The sequence below is a fragment of the Xenopus tropicalis genome, chromosome 1 (genome assembly GCF_000004195.4).
Source record: "Xenopus tropicalis strain Nigerian chromosome 1, UCB_Xtro_10.0, whole genome shotgun sequence".
Classification (NCBI taxonomy): domain Eukaryota; kingdom Metazoa; phylum Chordata; class Amphibia; order Anura; family Pipidae; genus Xenopus; species Xenopus tropicalis.
In genome coordinates, this window is record NC_030677.2 from 198,492,447 (window position 1) to 198,514,276 (window position 21,830).

Consider the following 21,830-nt stretch of genomic DNA (forward strand, 5'->3'; position numbering starts at 1 on the left):
GGCAGAAGAGGCAGCTGCCTAGGGTGCAACGATTGAGGGGCGCCAGGCAGGAGCCTCTCCTGCCAACCCCTAGTGCTACTTTGTCATTGCCTCCGCCGCTTGTCATTAGCGGCGGAGGCAATGACCGATCTAATCGCCCGCCCCCCCCTGGGCAGAGTTGGCCGACCGGGTTGCCTAATGCGCCCAGTCGGCTTGGCCCGCCCCTGTGTGAAAGTTGTGGCATGTGCTATTTTGTGGTTGGCGGCTATATTACATTGTGGGTAGAAAACATGGAGATTTGCATCCCAATTTTGCACTTTGCATCAGTTAAGTGAATGAGCCTTAGAGGCTGATTTATTTATACTCGGGCCTCCGGCTTTGAGCATTCATTTCCTAAAACCACATGTGAATTCCTAAACTCACTGATTTATTCAAATTTGAAAACAATTAATCTTGAAAATGTGTAAAATAGAAAACAATGATGGGATTAACTTCCCCTTGAAACTGGGTGAAATAGAAAAAATGATGGGATTAATATCACCGAAGTTGAAAAAAAATCTAAACCTAAAACCTGCAGAACTTTTTATTTTTTTTGACGGGGAAAAAACCAATCGGTAACAAGCTAAGATATTAGGTTGCAGAAACCACGTGTGAGTTTAGGAACACAATGCTTGAGCCTGGAGGCTGGAGCATTAATAAATCAGGCTCTTAATGTTGCTTAGCTAAAATGAAATGAGTCATTGGATCTCTATAAATGCAGCAGGCTTCTATAGCATGAAATTCTAACACAGAGCAATTTTCAAAAAGATGTAAACATTCTTTGGTTTTAGTAACCCATAGCAGCCAATCAGAATTTCGCTTTCATTATTTTATACACAGTTGACCGATCAGAGCTTGTTGCTAATTGGATACAAGGCGTTCCTAGTCAGAAGGATACCACTTATTTTGTGAAATTCCCCTGTCTGTTACAGTGAATATAACTGACCTAGGATTACTCCTCATACATTATATAGGATATTACATTATACTCATACATTGTATAGGATAGTAACCCTTACTGAAGATCAATAAGTATCTATGGTTACCTTACAAATCTTTGGCCTTTAATAGAGACATTGACTTGTTGTCTTCCGGTCTGTATATAGTCACAAACTCTTCGATGACTTGTCTCTAAGATTTATGGTGTGGGAAAAAAAAAATTAATGTGAGGTGATACCATAAATTCTGCTGTTTGCCTCACAGATTGTGCGTGTTCATAACCTGAGCTGACAAACCATTCTAACACCTTGTTGCAAACCATTTCCACTTTTTTTCCTTTTCTTGTGACATTATAGATCCAGTGACATCACTACAAGGATCCCTGTCACAAGGCCTGCTGGGTACTGATTAAGAGTATACAATAGTGGGGTCTAGTTTACAGTACTACCAGGCGTTTTGAAGGCTGCCATTGAAATGTAGGCTTCTTCATGACGTAATGGTTTTATTGTGATCATTGTCGGCTTTTCTTCATTTGAATAATGTGGTAAGCCAAAGGAAAATATGGTGGATGGGTTACTTGGTTCATTCTTGTTGACAGAGGAGCCCCCACATGAATGAGATGGAACATTCTGGGTTACTATAGGGATGCTTTGCAAACAACTGATATGCATCCCATTGACTAGGCTGTTGGGTAGAAAACTCTGGTTCTCAAAGTGAGATAATGCTTCAATATCCACGCACGGCAATCGGCCATGTTCATCCAAAAGAATATGATTTTCTTCCCCAGAACCACCTTGTTTTGCACAAGTTTTGTTATTTACTTCATGCGAAACACTGAAACAGTCTTCCTTGTGTTCCTTTGCCTTGATGTCATCAACTTTATTAATAAGAATATCTTCAAAAAGGCTTGGGTTAAAACTGATGTGATGGAGCTAAAAGACAAAAAGTTTGAAATCCCTTTAGATGCACTAATTTGTCCAGGAAATAGACAAGACCACTGAAAGTACCGCACAGAAAGTTAATGATAAAATTCAGGAATATTGTCCCAGAACAATATTTGTACTTGGATAAGGAACTGGCTGAAGGATAGATTACACAGAGTGGTACTAAATGGAACATTTTCTAATTGGACCAGTGTGGTTAGTGGAGTACCGCAGGGGTCAGTCCTTGGTCCTTTGCTTTTTATTTTGTTTATTAATGACCTGTTTATTTTTGCTGATGACACTAAATTGTGCAAAACTATAAGTTCCATGCAGGATGCTGCCGCTTTGCAGAGCGATTTGGGAAAACTGGGCAGCAAACTGGAAAATTATGTTCAATATTGAAAAATGCAAAGTTATGCACTTTGGTAGAAATAATATAAACGCGAACTATCTACTGAATGGTAGTGTGTTGGGGGGATCCTTAATGGAGAAGGATCTAGGGGTTTTTGTAGATAACAAGTTGTCTAATTCCAGGCAGTGTCATTCTGTGGCTACTAAAGCAAATAAAGTGCTGTCTTGTATAAAAAGGGCATTGACTCAAGGGATTAAAACATGATTTTGCCTCTTTATAGGTCCCTGGTAAGGCCTCACCTTGAGTATGGGGGGCAGTTTGGGGCTCCAGTCCTTAAGAGGGATATTAATGAGCTGGAGAGAGTGCAGAGACTGCAACTAAACTGGTTAAGGGGATGGAAGGGTTAAACTATGAGGTTAGACTGTCAGGGTTGGGGTTGTTTTCTCTGGAAAAGAGGGGAGGGGACATGATTACTCTGTACAACTACATTAGAGGGGATTATAGGCAGATGGGGGGTGTTTTATTTCCCATAATAACGATCAGTGCACCAGAGCCCCCCCCTTTAGATTAGAGAAACGGAACTTTCATTTGAAGCAGCGTGCAGTGATTTTTGTACGGTGAGGGCAGTGAGGTTAAGGAATCTATATTGATGCACTACTTTTGTGCAGTATTGTGCAATGCGTATAATGGCACTGAAATTCTGAGAGGAAAATGCCTTGTGGGGAAAAAAATCATGGTGGGTTGCACTAAATGTTTGTGTGCTCTTTGTAAATGAGGCCCAGTAACTAACAGTATTGCAGTATGGTACAGCCAAACGAGAGCTCTTTGGGATCTGTTTTATGCTGTGTCACCAAACCACCTACCTCTTGTGGCTTCTTACATAACTTTTCCAGTGTGTTTTTGTGGTTTGGAATCTCTGGCCACACAATAGGTTTTATTCTGAAAAAGGAAAAGGGTATAAAGAAAACAGCTTTATTCACAGTAAACAAAAACGTATTTCATGTCCAGGATTCCTTCTGTCTTGCCTTTAGGTCTGAGAAATAGATACCACACAGATGCAAGAAGTTACAATTTAGGGATTGACCTTATCCACAATTCAGTTTGGTATTTTAACAAATCCCTGTACTGTGCAGGATTGGATGTGGTTGAATTGTAAAAATTCAGCCAAACTGAAGCTGAATGCTTATTTGTCAATTTTCGCAGCTTTTAGATGGCAACATTTTACATTTGAGTTTTTGGTTTTTTTTGCGCTTAATAAATACCAGACATTTGAGTTTTCAAAACATAACTGGAATGGAGTTTTTGAAGGGCCAAAAAAAAAAAAAAATCCAACTCTACAGTTGATAAAGCACCCCCTTGTCTAGTGGGAAGCTCCATCCCTTTTGCTTTCTTAGCACTCCTTTCACTGACTTTAATGACCTCAAAAAGATGCCTACAGGGCATGCTCACTGCCTCTGCTCCAATTAAAATCAAGCAGACATGTGCAGTAGGCCCCTTTTTGAGGTCATCATAGTCAGAGAGAGGAGGAGGATTCAGAAAGCAAAAGGGGGAAGGGCTTCATGCTTGGCAAGGAAGTTAGTAAAAGAGCCGCAGTTCAGCTGCTTGTAATAGAGATACAAAACAAATCTCATGCAGGGAGAAAGGTTTGTTATTTGTGGGTCTGTATAAAGTAATTTTAGGGGATTTTTAAAATAAAAGGCTTACATTCCTACACTTCCTAGCCGGTCCTACTATTGGAAACACACATTTGAAGGTGAAGTTCACTTTTAAAGTATCTTTTTGTATCTTAGGTGTACCTACTGCATTCTAAAAAGAACTGTTCATTTTGTCTTTATTATTTATTGTGTATTGGTTTTTGAATGTTTCGACTTCTGCCTCCTTACAGCCTAAATTGTATTGGTTCTATATTGGTTGCTGGGGCTTCGATGTTATCCCTATTCCTATTTTTAAATGCTTATCAACTATTCATCTTCTTTCCCCCTGCTTGCTATTGTAATTAACCCTTTCACACAAGACCAGATGTTGCCTACGCCATACTAAAAGTTCATTTTAAGTGAACTTCTCCTTTACAGGTCATATAGGTAACGGATCCAGGGCATGGATCCCTAGTGGGGCAGTAACTTACAGAAATATATAAAGCATACATACCTGCTTTTCCAGCACAGGGTAATGATAAAGATCCCAGCTAAGCACAGAATGAAACTAATGATAGCCAATGTAATCACCAGTGTGTTTTCACCTGCCAATGGACACAGACATTTTAGGGCATTTCTGTATAACTTGCCCAAGCATGGCCAAATAATATGACAATAAAGGAGGGAGGAGTAGGATGCACAATATTCACGTTTTACCTGTATCTGGGCTGTTTATGAAGGTGGTATTAAGACGGGCAGTTCCACTCCATGAACTCCAGGGGCCGCTAAAATAATCCCCATAAGGCTGCACTCGGACTCTCGCCTCATAGGTTGCAGAGGGCTCGAGCTTTCCCTCTGGAATATTTAATGCATTTTGAGCAGTTTTTGTACACTGAAACCAAAACAAACAAAAAAAACCCACTGATGTTAGGAACCGTGGTAACATAAGAGGAACAATTTTTAGTACAGGTATGGGATCTGTTATCCAGAAACCTGTTATCCGGAAAAGCTCCAAATTATGTGAAGGCCATCTCCCATAGACTCCATTTTAAATACATAATTCAAGTTTTTAAAGCTTCCTTTTTCTTTGTAATAATCAAACTGTAATCTTGTATTTGAGCCCAACTAATATATAATGAATCCTTTTTTGGAGGCAGAACAATCCTATAAGATTTATTTAATGTTTAAATGATTTTTTAGTAGACTCAAGGTATGCAGATCCAAATTACAGAAATATCCCCTTTCCAGAAAACCCTAGGTCCCAAGTATTCTGGATAACAGGTCCCATATTTGTACACCAAAAAGATGGGATGCTTACAAAAAAGAAAGGGCTTCAATTGTGGAATCTTGGTCATTTACAAACTTTGTTGTTGAATTAAAATGCATTTGTTGGTTTGTTATTACTTTAATATATATATATTGTATATATATATATATATATATATATATATATATATATATATATAAACACTGCTCAAAAATAAAGGGAACACTTAAACAACACAATGTAAGTCCAAGTCAATTCACTTCTGTGAAATCAAACTGTCCACTTAGGTACCAACACTGATTGTCAATCAATTTCACATGCTGTTGTGCAAATGGAATAGACAACAGGTGGAAATTATAGGCAATTAGCAAGTCATCCCCAATAAAGAAGTGGTTCTGCAAGTGGTGACCACAGACCACGTCTCAGTTCCTATGCTTTCAGGCTGATGTTTTGGTCACTTTTGAATGCTGGCGGTGCTTTCACTCTAGTGGTAGCATGAGACGGAGTCTACAACCCACACAAATGGCTCAGGTAGTGCAGCTCATCCAGGATGGCACATCAATGTGAGCTGTGGCAAGAAGGTTTGCTGTGTCTGTCAGCGTAGTGTCCAGAGCATGGAGGCGCTACCAGGTGCCTGCCAGAGGTAGCCTGACTGCCATTAGATACCGAGATGAGATCCTCAGACCCCTTGTTAGACCATATGCTGGTGCTGGGTTCCCCCTAATGCAAGACAATGCTAGACCTCACACACACTACTGAGCCCCATCAGGAGCATGCCCAGGCATTGTAGGGAGGCCATACAGGCACGTGGGGGCCACACACACTACTGAGCCCCATCAGGAGCATGCCCAGGCATTGTAGGGAGGCCATACAGGCACGTGGGGGCCACACACACTACTGAGCCCCATCAGGAGCATGCCCAGGCATTGTAGGGAGGTTATACAGGCACGTGGGGGCCACACACACTACTGAGCCCCATCAGGAGCATGCCCAGGCATTGTAGGGAGGCCATACAGGCACGTGGAGGCCACACACACTACTGAGCCCCATCAGGAGCATGCCCAGGCACTGTAGGGAGGCCATACAGGCACGTGGAGGCCACACACACTACTGAGCCCCATCAGGAGCATGCCCAGGCACTGTAGGGAGGCCATACAGGCACGTGGGGGCCACACACACTACTGAGCCCCATCAGGAGCATGCCCAGGCATTGTAGGGAGGCCATACAGGCACTTGGGGGCCACACACACTACTGAGCCCCATCAGGAGCATGCCCAGGCACTGTAGGGAGGCCATACAGGCACGTGGGGGCCACACACACTACTGAGCCTAATTTTGACTTGTTTTAAGGACATTACATCAAAGTTGGATCAGCCCTGTAGTGTTTTTTTCCACTTTAATTTTGAGTGTGACTCCAAATCCAGACCTCCATGGGCTGATAAATGTAATTTTCATTGATAATTTTTTTTCAGCACATTCAACTATGTAAAGAACGAAGTATTTAATAATAATATTTAATAATATTAATACCCAGATTGGTAACTGCCTCCTGGCTATCTCCTCCTGGATGAACAGGCGCCACCTCAAACTTAACCTAGCTAAAACCGAACTCATGGTCTTCCCGCCCAAACCTGGCCCTCCTCCTCCTTTCACCATCACCATTGATGGCATAACCATGAACCCTGGCCTGGAACTCTATCCCTGAATCCCTCCGTAGGGAACATTCACCCACTCTCTTTAAGAAAAAGCTCAGCTGTTACCTTCTGGAGCACTAAAACATTATTTTGCCCAGTCCTGCGCTTAAGGGCAAATGCCCATACCTGGTGCACTCTTACCTTCCGCTTTGTGCCTGTATGTTACCCAACCACTTAGATTGTAAGCTCTACGGGGCAGGGACCTCCTTCCTACTGTGTCTCATACCACATGGCACTTATATGTATATATATATTGTATTTATTTATTATATCACTTGTCCTCCCTGTGTGTAATTTTGTATTCTGTAATATTGTACAGCGCTGCGTCCCCTTGTGGCGCTTTATAAATAAAGTTATACATACATACATACATACATAATATTTCATTCATTCAGATCTAGGATGCAACACACACCTATATACATTCTAATGATTATGCACAAAGACAGCATAGACGTGACCAACCAGGGGTGCCAAGGGCCCACCACAAAACCTTAGGCCTTAGGCCCACTCTCCCCTTCTCTGTTCACTCTCTTTCTTTAGTCTCTTAATTACTTCTTCTTACATACTATTATATATCCTTTCCTCCATTTCTTCTGTTCCTTCTCATATAGAATTGAGTAATGGCCATGGTATAGGCATACTAGGCAAATGGCTGGGTGAGCAGAAGAGCCCACTGACCCCTGGGCCCACAGGGAGTTTTCCTGGTATCCTGGTGGGCCAGTCCGACACTGTTACCAGCTCATATGAACATACTGACACAATACAATACTGCGCCTTGCCATATAATAAAAGATTCAATGTAGGATCCCCAGTCATGAATCAAGTGCTAATTATATGTAATGGTCAGGAAAAGTATAGTAGAAGGGTAGATGGCAATCTAAACATCATCTGTAACCCCCAGGCAGAAGTGAGTAAAGTGGGTAAAACTCTTACGCGTTGCATGCAAGCCCATGGTGGCATCTAGCAGTGAAGGAGATGTGGCTTTACCATTTTAAGAGTTGACAACAGTTGGAAACCTATGGGACTTATATACCGGGGTGGAGCGGAGCTAGGGGCATGATTAGGGTGTAACAGGGAGTGGTAGAATAGCACTCAGTAGTAAAAAAATCCAAGTCCGGCTTGGGACTCCTCCAGTTACATGGGAGTAGGAGAAACAATAGGTTAGCTGAAAGCAGTTCTAATGTGTAGCGCTGGCTGAAAGCTCAGACTCAGGCACAATGCACTGAGATGGCGCCTACACACCAATATTACAGCTACAAATACATTTGTTGGTTCAAGAGTAAAATGTTAAATGGCAGAGTGAATTATTTGCTATGTAAACAGTGTTATTTAGAAATAAAAAGGACCCCATAAAAATCATGGCAGTGTCCCTAATGCCTCTATGGTGTGTAAATTAGAATCTTTGTGAACTGGAGGTTTCTCAGTGCAGCTATAGACTCTCAAGCTCTAATGTTTAAAGTTGTTGTGTAGTTTCAATGTGATGTACAGTGGCCGATAGGGGTCTGTATGTGACTGATCATCTCTCAGGCTGAGTGGACGGCTGCCGCAGCCATCTGGCAAACAAGGATGTAAAGTTGTCAGCCGAACAACCTTTCTATTGTTCCATTAGTTTAAGCCATAAGCCGGAACAATCAGAATTAGAGAAAATGAAGAGGAGCTGCAACTTTACATCCTCGTTTGCCAGTGAACCATGCAGTGGCGGGTATGTTCAAAATCAACAAAGCAAGCGATATCCATGACGCAGACTTATCAGGACTGTCACCCCAGCATAAACCTACCAAAATACAACTCAGAACAAAGTACATGTACAGACAGCTTTGGTTACGTATATGTTTATATCTAATTACTTTTTTTTTTGGTAACATTTTTTGGGGCAATTAATGTAATCCATTTTTCTGTTTTCCTGTTTGACTCTTTCATGACTGTAGAAAAAAAAATGAAAGAGAACATTTCCGGGCAGTTACCTTTAGTCCTGTATTTGTGTTTATTGCACTTGGAGAAGTATCACATTCCTGGAATAAAAAAATACAGATGTAGAATTCAGTATGGGCAGGGGGTTTGCCATGAAACTGGATGTTGCTCACACTTTATGGATACATTACATGGCTATCAATGGGACAAGAAGTTCTGGACTCATTTCCAATGTTTTCAATAATACCCACGTGAGGCCGAATTGCTTACCTGCTGGTGGTTTTAGCAATTATGCTGAAATGTCTCTATGTTCAGCTGGTGTCGTTTCCAGCATTTGTCATAAGAGCAATGTGCTCGATTTTTTTTGGTGCATCTGCACGGGGCCTATTAATGCAGGTTTGTCCAGGTTCCCATTTTTGATTAGACGCAGCAGTGCTTGGTCAGGAACAGGAGGCAGAAGGAAGGCATTGGAGCAGAGTGCATGTTGATGCAAGTACCAATACATACCTCCCAAACATTTTGTGTGACCACTTATTTGCCACACCCACAAAATACCACTCCCTGTTTTACAAAAACACCCTTTTTCAGTGGTTTGCATGGCAGCATCAGACACACTAGGTTTTAAGACTAACACAGTGTCTCCCACATCTAATGACATACTGGGGCCCTAAACATTCCATGACAGCCACAATGAGAGTCCTCCACCATTTCATAATAGACTCAGTGTGGCACAAGTATATCATGCTATATTTTGGCACTCAGCATTTAATGGTGATATAGTGTATAGTCACGGTAATGTTAGGGAAAGGGTCAGTTACTGTGAGCATGTACAAGGCAAGTTGGTGTCAAAAAAAGGGACTGCAACTGTAGCATCATGGGAAAGCAATACCATTTCAGCAATTCTTTATATCATTGCTGTGCAACTTGCAGCCTCCTGCTGTAGCTAAACTGCATACCAACATGTATTAACTGCAATATCAACATCAACAGATTCTGAGAGTTGTAGTTCAGCATCAGGCTCTGCAGCTTTTATAGGAAGGAAGGCTGAGCTTGGCCTAAATGTTATAAATAAACTGGGTAGAGAGGTAAGGGAAATGAGATAGAAACTGACAGAGAGATTGAGATAGATCAGCAGCCAGAGAGAAAGAAATTGGAAGCAGGGAAGCAGCATCAGTAAAACTTTCTAACTAATGAATAACATGCACCTTGGTTGTAGGGGACAGGGAGCCGGAGAGACAGTAACTAAAGAACCCACGGGGACAGAGAAATGAATGGCCTCACTGCCAATTGCGGGACACTCAAGCAACAATCTGGGACAGCGGGTTGTGCTGTATAAATGGGGACAATTGGGGGGTATGCCAAAAGGGGCCGTTGGGACATTTACAGGCCCAGAACTGTATCAATGGTGTAAAGTTTATGTAACAAGCAGGACAGACTACCTTTCTGTTTATCTGCTACACTATCAGGAGCAAACAGGGGAAGCACTCAAGGGGTTATGGCCTACAATTAAAGACCCACAAGTGCACAAGAGGATCCAGGCAATTGCCATGGGCATTCTTAGGGTTTTATTGGCCACCTCTGGAGCTGGCAATTGCTTGGCTAACAACATTCCCTAAATCACCCCATCTGCCATTTCTTAACATGACTTCTGCCTATTCCCCTGAGACAAGATCCATGATCAGTGAATGGAGATCAGTTGGATGCTTGGCTGCCCCTTTGCAGTGTCGGACTGAGATGGCAGGGGCCCACCAGAAAACCCTGGACCATGGGCCCACTTTCAAAATGTAATTCCTCCCTCAAACTCTTTATTATCCTAGTCTCTTTTCTCTACATACTATACTCTATTCTTCCATTTATCAAGCTTCCATGTTCCCATACAGAAATAGGGAATGACCATGAAATAAGCTAAATAGTTAGAAGCATGAGGGCCCATTGACACCTGGGCCCACCGGGAGTTTTCCTGGTATCCTGGTGGGCCAGTCCGGCACTGCCCCTTTGTAGTGTAGTTGTTATTTATATACTCACTGGCCAGTCCTCATTTTCCTTGTGTAGGCTTATCTGGAATATTACATTATTCTCTAGGTACTCTGGGTTTTCGTACTCATATGAAATTCTGTATTCTCTTTCAGGCTTGTCATAAATGACCTTGAGGTTTGTTGGAACATCCGGCTGAACTGAAACCATAACATTAAGGTGACATATTTACACACCATTACTGCATCATTTAGTAACTGGAAATGTATTTTTTTTTTGCTCGCAATAATACATTTAAAAACCCCCCTTTTGGTCACAAAATGAATTTTGTCAACAGAAAATACATCCTGTGAAAATAAAAAAAAAAATTGAAATAAAATTTATTTTTGCATACATACTTTTGTAAAGGAAAAAAAACATAATTTGTGGCCACAATTTTTTTGTGTGTTTGCCAATAAATGGCACCTCCGAATTCAATCGCCAATTCCCCCATAGATTTCTATTGAGTTTTCAAGTGATTAACCAAGAAAAGTTTTTCTCATCCAACTGAATGTGGCCCGATTTATCACATGACAACTCCAGAAGATCTCTGAAAAATACCTACCTCCTAATTCAATTCCAGATTTTCTCTTTAAAGGGGTTGTTCACCTTTAAAATAACTTTTAGTATGATGCAAACACCAATATTCCAAGACAATTTGCAATTGGTTTTTTATTTTGTGTGGTTTTTCAATTATTTCGCTTTGTGTTCATCAGCTCTTCAGTTTGGAATTTCAGCTGGTTATCTGGTTGCTAGGGTCTTGTTTACCTTAGCAACCAGGCAGTGGTAGACGTTGAAGGCAAATAATTTAAAAACTATAAAAATAAATAATGAAGACCAATTGCAAAGTTGCTAGGAATAGGGTATTCTATAACATACTAAAAGTTAACATAAAGGTGAACCGCCCCTTTAACGGTATCTCCTGATAAACAATTAGATGCTTTTTTATGAATTTAAAATATCTATGTGGGGGAAATAAGAGGATTAGGAGATATATTTTCCCGGGAGAAGAAAGTGGCAATTTTTTTTTGGCAGAAAACAGAAAATATAAGCTCTATCCATGTCTGTGGCCCCTTTGTGCATCCCTTCAAAATCTATTACGGTAGCTCTATTCCATGTAGTATCCCTTTAACAGACAGCACCAAAACCAACTGACTGGCAATTCCTGATATCTTACCTATGTCTTTTGCCTGGAAACATCTGCAGCTGTCATTCATTCCTGCTTTCTTCAGGCAGACATTATATATTTCCTGGGGACTTAGTACAGAATATCTCCCCTTTTCTTTCTTTGTGTTGTTACACTCTGTTTTATTGGCACAATCAAACACCTGACTGTAATGACAGTGAAACAAAATGACAGACTTTAAAAGGGAAATCTGGTGCATATGCCTTTGCCTCTACCAGCAGCATATTCTCTCTGCTCCCCAAACAGGGAATCCTAAACCCCCCCATCAAGATGGAGCATTCCCACCCCACACAGTGCAACCAACACAGTGAATCCTCAGATTGTTCCCTCATTGCCCCAAAACGTTCTCACTCTGACCAGTTTATCTGCCTTTCTCCTCCCCCACAATACACAGTCCACAACTGTTCCCATCCCAAAAACTCAGTCCAATCAGTTACAATACATCCTCTGCCCTTCTTCTAAAAACAAGGCACCCTACATTAAAAGAGAAGGAAAGGTAAAAACTAAGTAAGCTTTATCAGAAAGGTCTATGTAGATACAGCCATAAGCACTCCCAGAAAGCTACACTGAGTCCTCTGTCAAAAGATTTGTTTTCTCTGGTTTCCTGTGCCAGAGACACACAGCTCTTTGCTCTCTCCCCTTTTCCTGCTCCCCCCTACCTCAAGAATGCTAAGAACTCCCTCCCCCCCTTAGGAATGTGGATCTTAGCCAATCAGCAGGAAGCTTCCTCATAGTCTTACAAACTGAGCATGTACCGCAGTCTCGGTCTTGGTGCAGGAGCGAGGCATTATGGGAACTTTCTTTACAGAGCTCAGCATTTTTTTTTCCTATGAGGCTTCTGATTATCTGAACAGGAGAAATATATGGGGAGACTTAAGGGCACTATTGAGAGAACTGAAGGTATGTCTGCAGCTTGAGATTAACTCTTTATTAGCCTTTCCTTCTCCTTTAAGACATCAGTGGAAGAAAGTGTTCAAGAAATCATCCAAACAGTTAAAAAGCAGGTCAGTTATAGGGTTTAAACTCAAGGCGCCATGTTGATTCTAATCTATAGCACTACCATGCAGGTATAATCCGTAAATTAAAGATATTATTATAAATCTTTCTGTAAGACACCACTCCTAATGAAATAATAATACCCACATAAACAACAGACACAAGGCAACTTTGTGTATCTTGCCCCCAACAGACACAGAGGATTAATAGCTGCAATAGATAGACAAAATACATTGTACCGGAACATGGAGAGGCTTCCAGACCAGATTCACCTGTATATGGCACAATAAGGGCATTTATAACACATCAGCATTTGCCAATTACTTGCACACAAAAACCAACAGAGGGAAACTTACCAGACTCTGAACTGATATTGCCAAGAATTGTGAGACTTTTGGGTGGTCAGATTGCAGATAAGGAAACTTGACTTGCTTATATAAAGTTTAGTGAAACAGCTGAAGTCGACATTGGTTTCTGCTTCAACTTCTTCATCCTCTGAGTAACCAAACAGAAAGAGAGTATGTGGTCAGGAACATTGTTTTATGTGGTTTGACCAGTTATTTTACTTTATGAGGAAATTCCCCATAAATGATAATAAAGGACATGTAAAGCTTACATTTTCCTACAATGTATATTGGGCACATCTCCCCCAACCACATTGCATAATTTGTATTATTATTAACATTTATTTATAAAGCGCCAACATATCCCGCAGCGCTGTACAATAAGTGGGTTTCATACATTGGACATACAGAGTAACATATAAAGCAATCAGTAACCGATACAAGAGGTGAAGAGAGCCCTGCCCAAAAGAGCTTACAATCTACAAATTGCATATATCCCCTCCATTCGGCAGCACCATCACAGTTTCCTAAAACAAATAGCAGCTTTCACCTGCCTAGCATTTTCCCTCTCACACATCTTCAGTGACATTTACATCTGCAAACAGCATATGTGTGCTGTAAAGTTAATGCAGTGAAGAATGCAGGCTTACACAGGCAGAACTCACTTTGATAAAAAGTCCTGCTGGGATTGTGCCCCTAATGGTTAAGCTGAGAAAAGTTGAGGGGGTTAGTAGAAAACACAGGTTTCTCCTGCAGTGAGCACAGCTACAGCAGAGTTTCTATGGAAACCAGTAGTTCCATCTCTTCATTGGCTGCTAGACTGGAGGGGATGTTTGGTAACCTAATCTGAGAAGAGCCGAGCATGCTCAGTAAGCCAAGAGCCAAAAGTAAATTCCTAAGGGAGGGGGCCGAGAGGGGTTGAGGTGGAGAAGGAATCCCAAGTGATTAAGGGAATCCTGCAGCCTTACTATTAACCTTTGAACACCCGGAGTGAAAGGTTTTTAAAGATTTCAAAGAGGCTGTAAACTTTTTTTTGCGGTGGGGGGTTATATGTCCTTTAATTACCATGGAGACTGTGGCATTTTAAGATTGTTTACAGTGGATCTTCACAGAATCATCCTGTGCTTACATAGTAGCCATAATTTGGTTGGATTTCTGTATTCTGGGTTATATGGTAACCCCCCCCTGCCCTTTGTAATTCCATACTGCAGTGCATTATAATGTGGTACAGCTCATCCTCTCCTAATAATTTGGGTGTCTTTGGGGGGTTATGTAATAAAAGGCACTAAGTTTGGCCAGGAGCAGTAACCTATAGCAACCAATCAGCAAGCAGCATTTACTGGTCACCTGTTTAAAAGCAAACATCTTATTGGTTGCTATGGGTTACTGCCCCGGGCAAACTTAGTGCCTTTTATTACATATGGGGGTTAGTGTGTAGCTGGTTGTTAGGGTAATGTCTACACAAACACGCTAAGACTGGCCTGCAAGAGTACCACAGGGTCTGGCCTTTTTGCTTAAATGCGAATGGTATCGAATATTTTTTGCAGTTCCCACAGGATTCAAGCAATGGACATTTTTTTAATACATATCTGCAACAGAGCAGGGCCGCAGCCTGAACAGAGCTTTACATAAAGCTCTGTAAGTGTAAAGTGCAATGTTTGCTCCTGGTCTAGTAACCATTAGCAACCAATCAGATGTTAGCAGTCAGTTGTCAAGTAAAGGCTACTTGGCAATTGATGGATTTATGATATAATGAAATGGAATATATTATGAGTAAGGGATCTCCCAGACATGACAGACACCCTCCACACATTAATCAGCTGAAACGTAAATCCCTTAACTTATATAAGTGTTAAATACTCATTTCCAGGATATTTCTGTTTCTTTTCATCTGCTTATTATCATCTCTGTAGTTATCTCCTCCTTGTGTATGTCCTTCCCCCGGTGTTCTGACACACTGCGGTGCCTGCGTTTATTATACCACAAGTGCTGATAAAGGGGACTGGGAGTTGTGCCGCTGTATGTGGCCCCCACCACCTCTTTCACTTTCCCACCCCCTGGGGCCATTGAGAAGCGTCTCTCGAACCTCCCATTTGCTGATATTACATGAGATACTGGAACAGAGCATTTCCTACACGTCCTACACATCATATTTGTTCCTGTAATTGGGGCATGTCGAGCTCAAATGCCACGGAAAGGGGAAACTCAGAATTAATTATGAAATAGCACAGGGGTGTTGGGGTTCTCCCTATGTTATATAACATAAAATCCCTGCTAGACTTATTTTTTTTAGTTCCAGTGACTGCCCTCTGTCTCTTTTATTTTCTGGGGTACAGAACAAAAGCCTTTTTCCATCCCTGGGTGCAGAACAGGGGGTCTGTATGCTTATTAATACCCCGCACCCCATAGCAGAGCATTGTGCATGCCATTTCCAGCAAGGACCCCCCTCCGTAGCACAGCAATCTGCTATCTCTCTCAGTATCATGACTGTCAGCGCTACTTCTGATATGTCTCATCAGCTGTTCCTGTAATAGCATGTCTCTGCAATGACTCAGGGTGGGGGTCCTCTTGACCCCAAGGAATTTCCTCCCATTGTGCATACGCTGTATTATTCATGTAAGAATAGTTTCCCCCCATAAAAGTGGTTTAATTGATATAAATATGGTGTCTCTCTTATTTTACTTCTGTCTTGAATTCCTTGCATGCTGGGTAAATGTCCATTGTAGAAACCAGGGGGATTGCCAGGGACACTGGGCCCCCACCCTTCCCTCATCACCCACAAACAGTTCCAATGAACACCCATTTGCTTGCCCCATTACCTCTGTGCTAAGGTTATGAGGTAATGAAGATACATTGGCAGCACTATAGGGCTACAGTGTGAATGGGCCATGGCTCAGATCCATACACAAGTGTTAAGGGATCAGGTTGGGGGTTGCAATTAATAATTATATAGTCGTGTAACCATAAGGACCCCAAATATAAACATTCCTTTGCTTCCCTAAAGGGGTGCTTCCCTTTTAAGTTAACTTTTAGTATGTTATAGAATGGCTAATTCTAAGCAACTTTTTAACTGATCTTCATTATTTGTTTTTATAGTTTTTTAATTATTTGCCTTCGTCTGTGCAGCTTTCAAATGGGGGTCACTGACCCCGGCAGCCAAAAACTATGTGAGGCTACAGTTTTATTGTTATTGTTACTTTATGTAACCTATTTTTCTATTCAGCCTTCTCCTATTCATATACCAGTGTCTCATTTAAACCACTGCCTGGTTGCTAAGGTAATTTGCACTCTAGCAACCAGAAAGCTGCTAAAACACCTAACAAAAAGTCAAATAACTCAAAAACAACAAATAGTAAAAAGTGAAGACCAATTGCAATTTGTCTCAGAATATTACTCTACTCTACATCATACTAAACGTTAACTCAAAAGTGAGTTTAAGATGCCCCTGATTTAACTTGATAGGTTGTTATTATAACACATTAAAACATTTCCCCGGTTGCAGACACAAACAGGTCTGTGGTTTGATGAGACATAAAGTTGGCAGATTGCTGAGCTGATGAACACTGCAACTGGCTTCTCTGGGTGGAACTGGCATCTGTAGGGCCTTGGCTTCTAATGCTGAATATAAGGTTTGATGCAAGGTAGGCACATGTATGTATGTATATATGTCTTAGTAATGGCATCCGTTGACTCCATTGACTTTCATTGTCCTCCAAGGTGGACTTCCAAGAGCAGCTGAAGAGCAAAGCCCTAGATCTCACCATTGTTGACCTTTAGGCAGGGCCCACCCATCCAATGTTCTGAGCCTCACAGATTGGGAAGCACTATCTTACAGGGACATGGTGCCTAACACAGCGCCAAGGTTTATTTCAGCAGATAATATGAGTTGGATTCCACCACACTCATGGGGGGGGGGGATCTGTTTCATACATCTATTGCATTTTTTGGTCAAGTAATGCCTTCAGAGTAACTATCAATGATGAAATAGTCCCCTTCCCCACATTGTTGGTCCCTGAGAAATAGTCTGTGTCTTCTTCTTGATCAAGTTCTTCAGGTAATTGTAAGTGTTTTCTATTCCAGCAACTCGCAACTGTCAGGTGTTTGCTTTCATTATGAGAACTTCAATAGTTTATACAAAACTAACTGCTGGTTGGTTGCTATGCTACTAAGCTCACTCAGCTTTAGCCACCATTCATGCACAGATGCTTTGAGTCTCTTTTGAGAAGGTTTAATATAGCCTGAAGACCTATTTTAGTAGCCCATCTTTGAATCAACTAAAAAAAGCTTCTGTTAAGATCAAGGCACAATGTTCTAGGCGAGGGGAGGGAAATCAAAAATGTTTGCCTTCAACAGTACCCTCAATGTGTGGGCTACAGGCTCTTGCTTTGGTGCCAATAACAGAGCCCTTCGGGTCCCATCACCCACATTATTAGGTGGAAACACTGTACCTTTAGCCATAAGTTATAGAGCTGCTTAAGGGGGTTATGTAACAAAAGGCACTACATTTGCCCAGGAGCAGTAACCCATAACTTAGAATCAGCAGATAGAATTTACTGGTCACCTGTTTAAAAAATAACATCTTATTGGTTGCTATGGGTTACTTCTACTGGGCAAACTCAGTGGGAGTCATTTATGAACAGTGGCTGTGGGCAGTAACCCATGGCAACCAATCAAATTGTTACATTCATTGTTCTACCTGCAGATGAATGAAAAAAGGCCACTCACTGTTTGGTTGCTATGGGTTAATATGGGTTAATTTACTCAATTTTGAAATATGAGCCCCTTTTATTAAATATGGGGGACAGAGTTGTTTGTTTATTAGAAGGTTGGTTAGAAGACATTTTCAGCCTAAGTTGGTCAGTTGGTCATAACAGGCAATATTTTGTAATGAATATTTAAGTCATTTTGTCTAGTGATGGGCGAAATGTTTCACCAGGCATGGATTCGTGGCGACAATTTTTGGACACGCGACTATTCTTGCGCGTCCGAATTTTTCCAAAAATTCCAAAAATTGTTGCATGAATAGTCGCGGACATCAAAAGAATAGTTGCACGGGCAAAATTGTCGCAAGAATAGTCGCAGGCGTCAAAAGAATAGTCGCGCATCAAAAGAATTGTCGCGGGCGACAATTTTTTTTACGCATTACATTTTCGCCATTTCGCAAATCTTTTGAAAGATTCGCAAATTTATTGGCGAAGCGAAACTGGACAGATTCGCTCATCACTAGCGTTGTCTAAGCTATTAATCCAGTTACCCAAACACCTACCCAAACTATACCCAAACACTTAGAGCCAGACTGGGTTTCAGGGTAGGTCAAAGAGGGTATTTGACATGGATCATAGCATCAGAGGGGGCCCCAAAATTGTTGGGCTTTTTTGGCAATTGTAGTCCAGCAACAGCTAAAGGGTCCTAATGTGAACTATCCTGATTCACATAGCCTGGGTCCCCTTCTCTGGGTCTGCCTACCCCACTACAAATCTGCCTATACTACATAATACTTAGGGTAAATGTTACTTTTTACTTGGAAGTGACTCTCTCCCACAACAAGAGAAATGGTTTGTCCCAAGATTCCATTTAAACTTGAATAAAAATCTTATGTGTATAAAATGTTTCCCTGTTTGGTTTTACAGATTTAGGTTGTGCCTAATACAGACTAATGCAACCCGTGACTGTGACAACATTCTGCTTACTAAAGGGGAACAAAACCAAGCACTTCAAATTAACGGTATTGTTATTTTCGCATTCATTCAATTTCCCCCTCTCTCAAGTGGAAAATGAAACATTGACAGATTTTTCCTGCCCTCCCACAGTTAGCTCAAAACTTTTGAAGGGGCAATTGTTTTTCTTTATAATGACAACGTTGAACCTATAACATTTGTAATATATCGATGCTTCAAAATACTATTATTACAAACTAAAACTGAAATGGATAGAATGTTTTAAATACAGAATCATTCTATCAATGCCTTATTTTTATTGGCTGCCTGCTCTGGGATTAAGGAGAGGATGGGATATAACTGAACTGGTATCATGTAATATACACACGTTTATACATTGTGCCTGGCATAGAGGGGAGGGTAAGGCATAGAGGGGAAAGGTATAAAGACTCCCTATTTAGCAACAAAACCGGAAACCTTGCACGAACGAGAAGCAGCTACTCCTTAAATCTAATTATGACTCTTATCTGCCCCCCCCCCCCTTTCTCTGCTCATTTCTATTAAGCTTGTGTTTGTAAATAATGTATAAATAATGTACTCTTTATGAATCATATTCATAAACAATCATATAAAGTCACCTTAACAGTCTATTGGATTAACTGGCTGTTTCTTTCTCTTTCTCTTCTGCTGAATTTCATCAATGTAAATTGCACATTTAATATTTAAATATCCATCCATCTCCCATAGACTCCATTTTAAGCAAAATAATTTTTAGTTTTACAAATGATTCCCTTTTCTTTGTAATAATAAAACAGTACCTGTACTTGATCCCAACTAAGATATAATTACCCCTTATTGGGGGCAGAACAGCCCTATTGGGTTTATTTAATGGTTAAATGATTCCCTTTTCTCTGTAATAATAAAACAGTACCTGTACTTGATCCCAACTAAGATATAATTACCCCTTATTGGGGCAGAACAGCCCTATTGGGTTTATTTAATGGTTAAATGATTCCCTTTTCTCTGTAATAATAAAACAGTACCTGTACTTGATCCCAACTAAGATATAATTACCCCTTATTGGGGGCAGAACAGCCCTATTGGGTTTATTTAATGGTTAAATGATTCCCTTTTCTCTGTAATAATAAAACAGTACCTGTACTTGATCCCAACTAAGATATAATTACCCCTTATTGGGGCAGAACAGCCCTATTGGGTTTATTTAATGGTTAAATGATTCCCTTTTCTCTGTAATAATAAAACAGTACCTGTACTTGATCCCAACTAAGATATAATTACCCCTTATTGGGGCAGAACAGCCCTATTGGGTTTATTTAATGGTTAAATGATTCCCTTTTCTCTGTAATAATAAAACAGTACCTGTACTTGATCCCAACTAAGATATAATTACCCCTTATTGGGGGCAGAACAGCCCTATTGGGTTTATTTCATGGTTAAATGATTCCCTTTTCTCTGTAATAATAAAACAGTACCTGTACTTGATCCCAACTAAGATATAATTAATCCTTATTTAAAGCAAAACAATCCTATTGGGTATTTAATGTTTAAATGATTTTTGGAAGCCTTAAGGTACGAAGATCCAAATTACTGAAATATTCTGTATCTTGAATACCCCAAGTCCAGAGCATTCTTGATAACTGGTCCCATACCTGAATATGTTTGTATATATATATATATATGTAAGTAATATAGGTATGGGATCTATTATATAGAAAGCTCTGAAATACAGGATCCCATTTCCTATAGAGACTTTACCTTTGTCGCTAACTGTAACACTTTAGAACAGAATTTGAAGTTACGTTGATGATATATCTCCGGATGAAAGGGGGGCTTTTAGAGAATGCAATAACACCCATAAACCCAGCAGTCACAATATAAGCAGCTCCCTGTATTGGGGTTTATCACTCACCGTAGGGCGAATCGCCGCTCTGTTGCAGCGTCTGACCAACAAGGAGGAGCAAGATCCCAATAGCATCACGGTGCATGGTGTGTGTAGGGGCTGTGAGATGCTTTCTCTGACTTCTCTTCTCTATTCTGCTAGGGCTGAGGCAGCAAAGACTTTTGAAGCAACCACAACCAGAAGGAAGTGTAAACATTATCAATAGGGGCAAAGCAGCGAATCAGAGGCAGCAGAGTGCAGCAGAACCCTGCACCTACCCAAGGGCAGACCTCAGGTGCACTCACAGCTAAGCAAAAATGTATTGGGGAACATGGGGGGATTGGACACAAGAGCTTACAATCTTGTGCCTCAGTGCTGTTTGCCAGGCTGCAGTGCAGGGAGTCGGACTTTTTCTGTGATTATTTTTCTTTATACCGTTTGGAGTCATTTTTAGCACTTTGCACCAAAGATCTTAAATCATTCTAACAAAAGATCCCATTGTGGGAAAGATCTGAGAGCATGAGTGTTCCAAATGGAACAGGGGCACGGAACTGTCTGTTTCTAACGCTTCCCTGCCAAGGAGACAAGCACCAGTATCATAACAGCAACTAAATTAAGAAAGTAAACCTACAAGCGCATTGCCATGAATTGATTCCTTTGTAATCACTGTGCTGTGTATTTCCATAGGCTGAAAACTGAAAAAATGGCATCAGAATTTATCCTACATTAACCCTAAAGCAGGTTGCCTTAAACTTTTAAAGGATAAGTACAACTTTAAAAATGTAATGTAAAATTGCTTTAAAGGGGACCTGTCACTCTAAGAAATAATTCCAAATCCCTTTCTATCATGTTAGCTGAGCAAAATAAACTTTACTTACACTATAAATTATTTAATTTTTCTTCCCTTCAGTCTTGGAATTTACAGTGATTAAGGCAAACTTTGTATCACCCCAAAATCTTATGCATTTGCCAACTAGATCAGTGCTGTCCAAC

General features: G+C 40.9%; 1 protein-coding gene across 1 annotated transcript; it reads right to left on the minus strand.

Annotated features, from left to right (window-relative positions):
- Nucleotides 1–514: 514 nt before the first annotated feature.
- On the minus strand, nt 515–20,977 carry il7r (interleukin 7 receptor). Its single transcript, XM_031894681.1, has 9 exons — nt 20,868–20,977; nt 13,293–13,431; nt 11,932–12,086; nt 10,767–10,915; nt 8,795–8,842; nt 4,584–4,758; nt 4,381–4,471; nt 3,096–3,171; nt 515–1,889 (listed from the first exon to the last, which is right to left on the minus strand). The coding sequence occupies exons 1-9, from the start codon at nt 20,941–20,943 to the stop codon at nt 1,389–1,391; spliced, it is 1,410 nt and encodes a 469-aa protein (XP_031750541.1). The 5' UTR covers nt 20,944–20,977; the 3' UTR covers nt 515–1,388.
- Between the last annotated feature and the right edge of the window lie 853 nt (nt 20,978–21,830).

Coding starts and splice junctions, on each gene's coding strand:
- il7r (XM_031894681.1), bottom strand. CDS start 20,943: ATGCACCGTGATGCTATTGGGATCTTGCTCCTCCTTGTTGGTCAGACG. Junction 13,432..20,867: donor GAGCGGCGATTCGCCCTACG/GTGAGTGATAAA, acceptor TTGGTTACTCAG/AGGATGAAGAAGTTGAAGCA. Junction 4,472..4,583: donor CATAAACAGCCCAGATACAG/GTAAAACGTGAA, acceptor GTCCATTGGCAG/GTGAAAACACACTGGTGATT.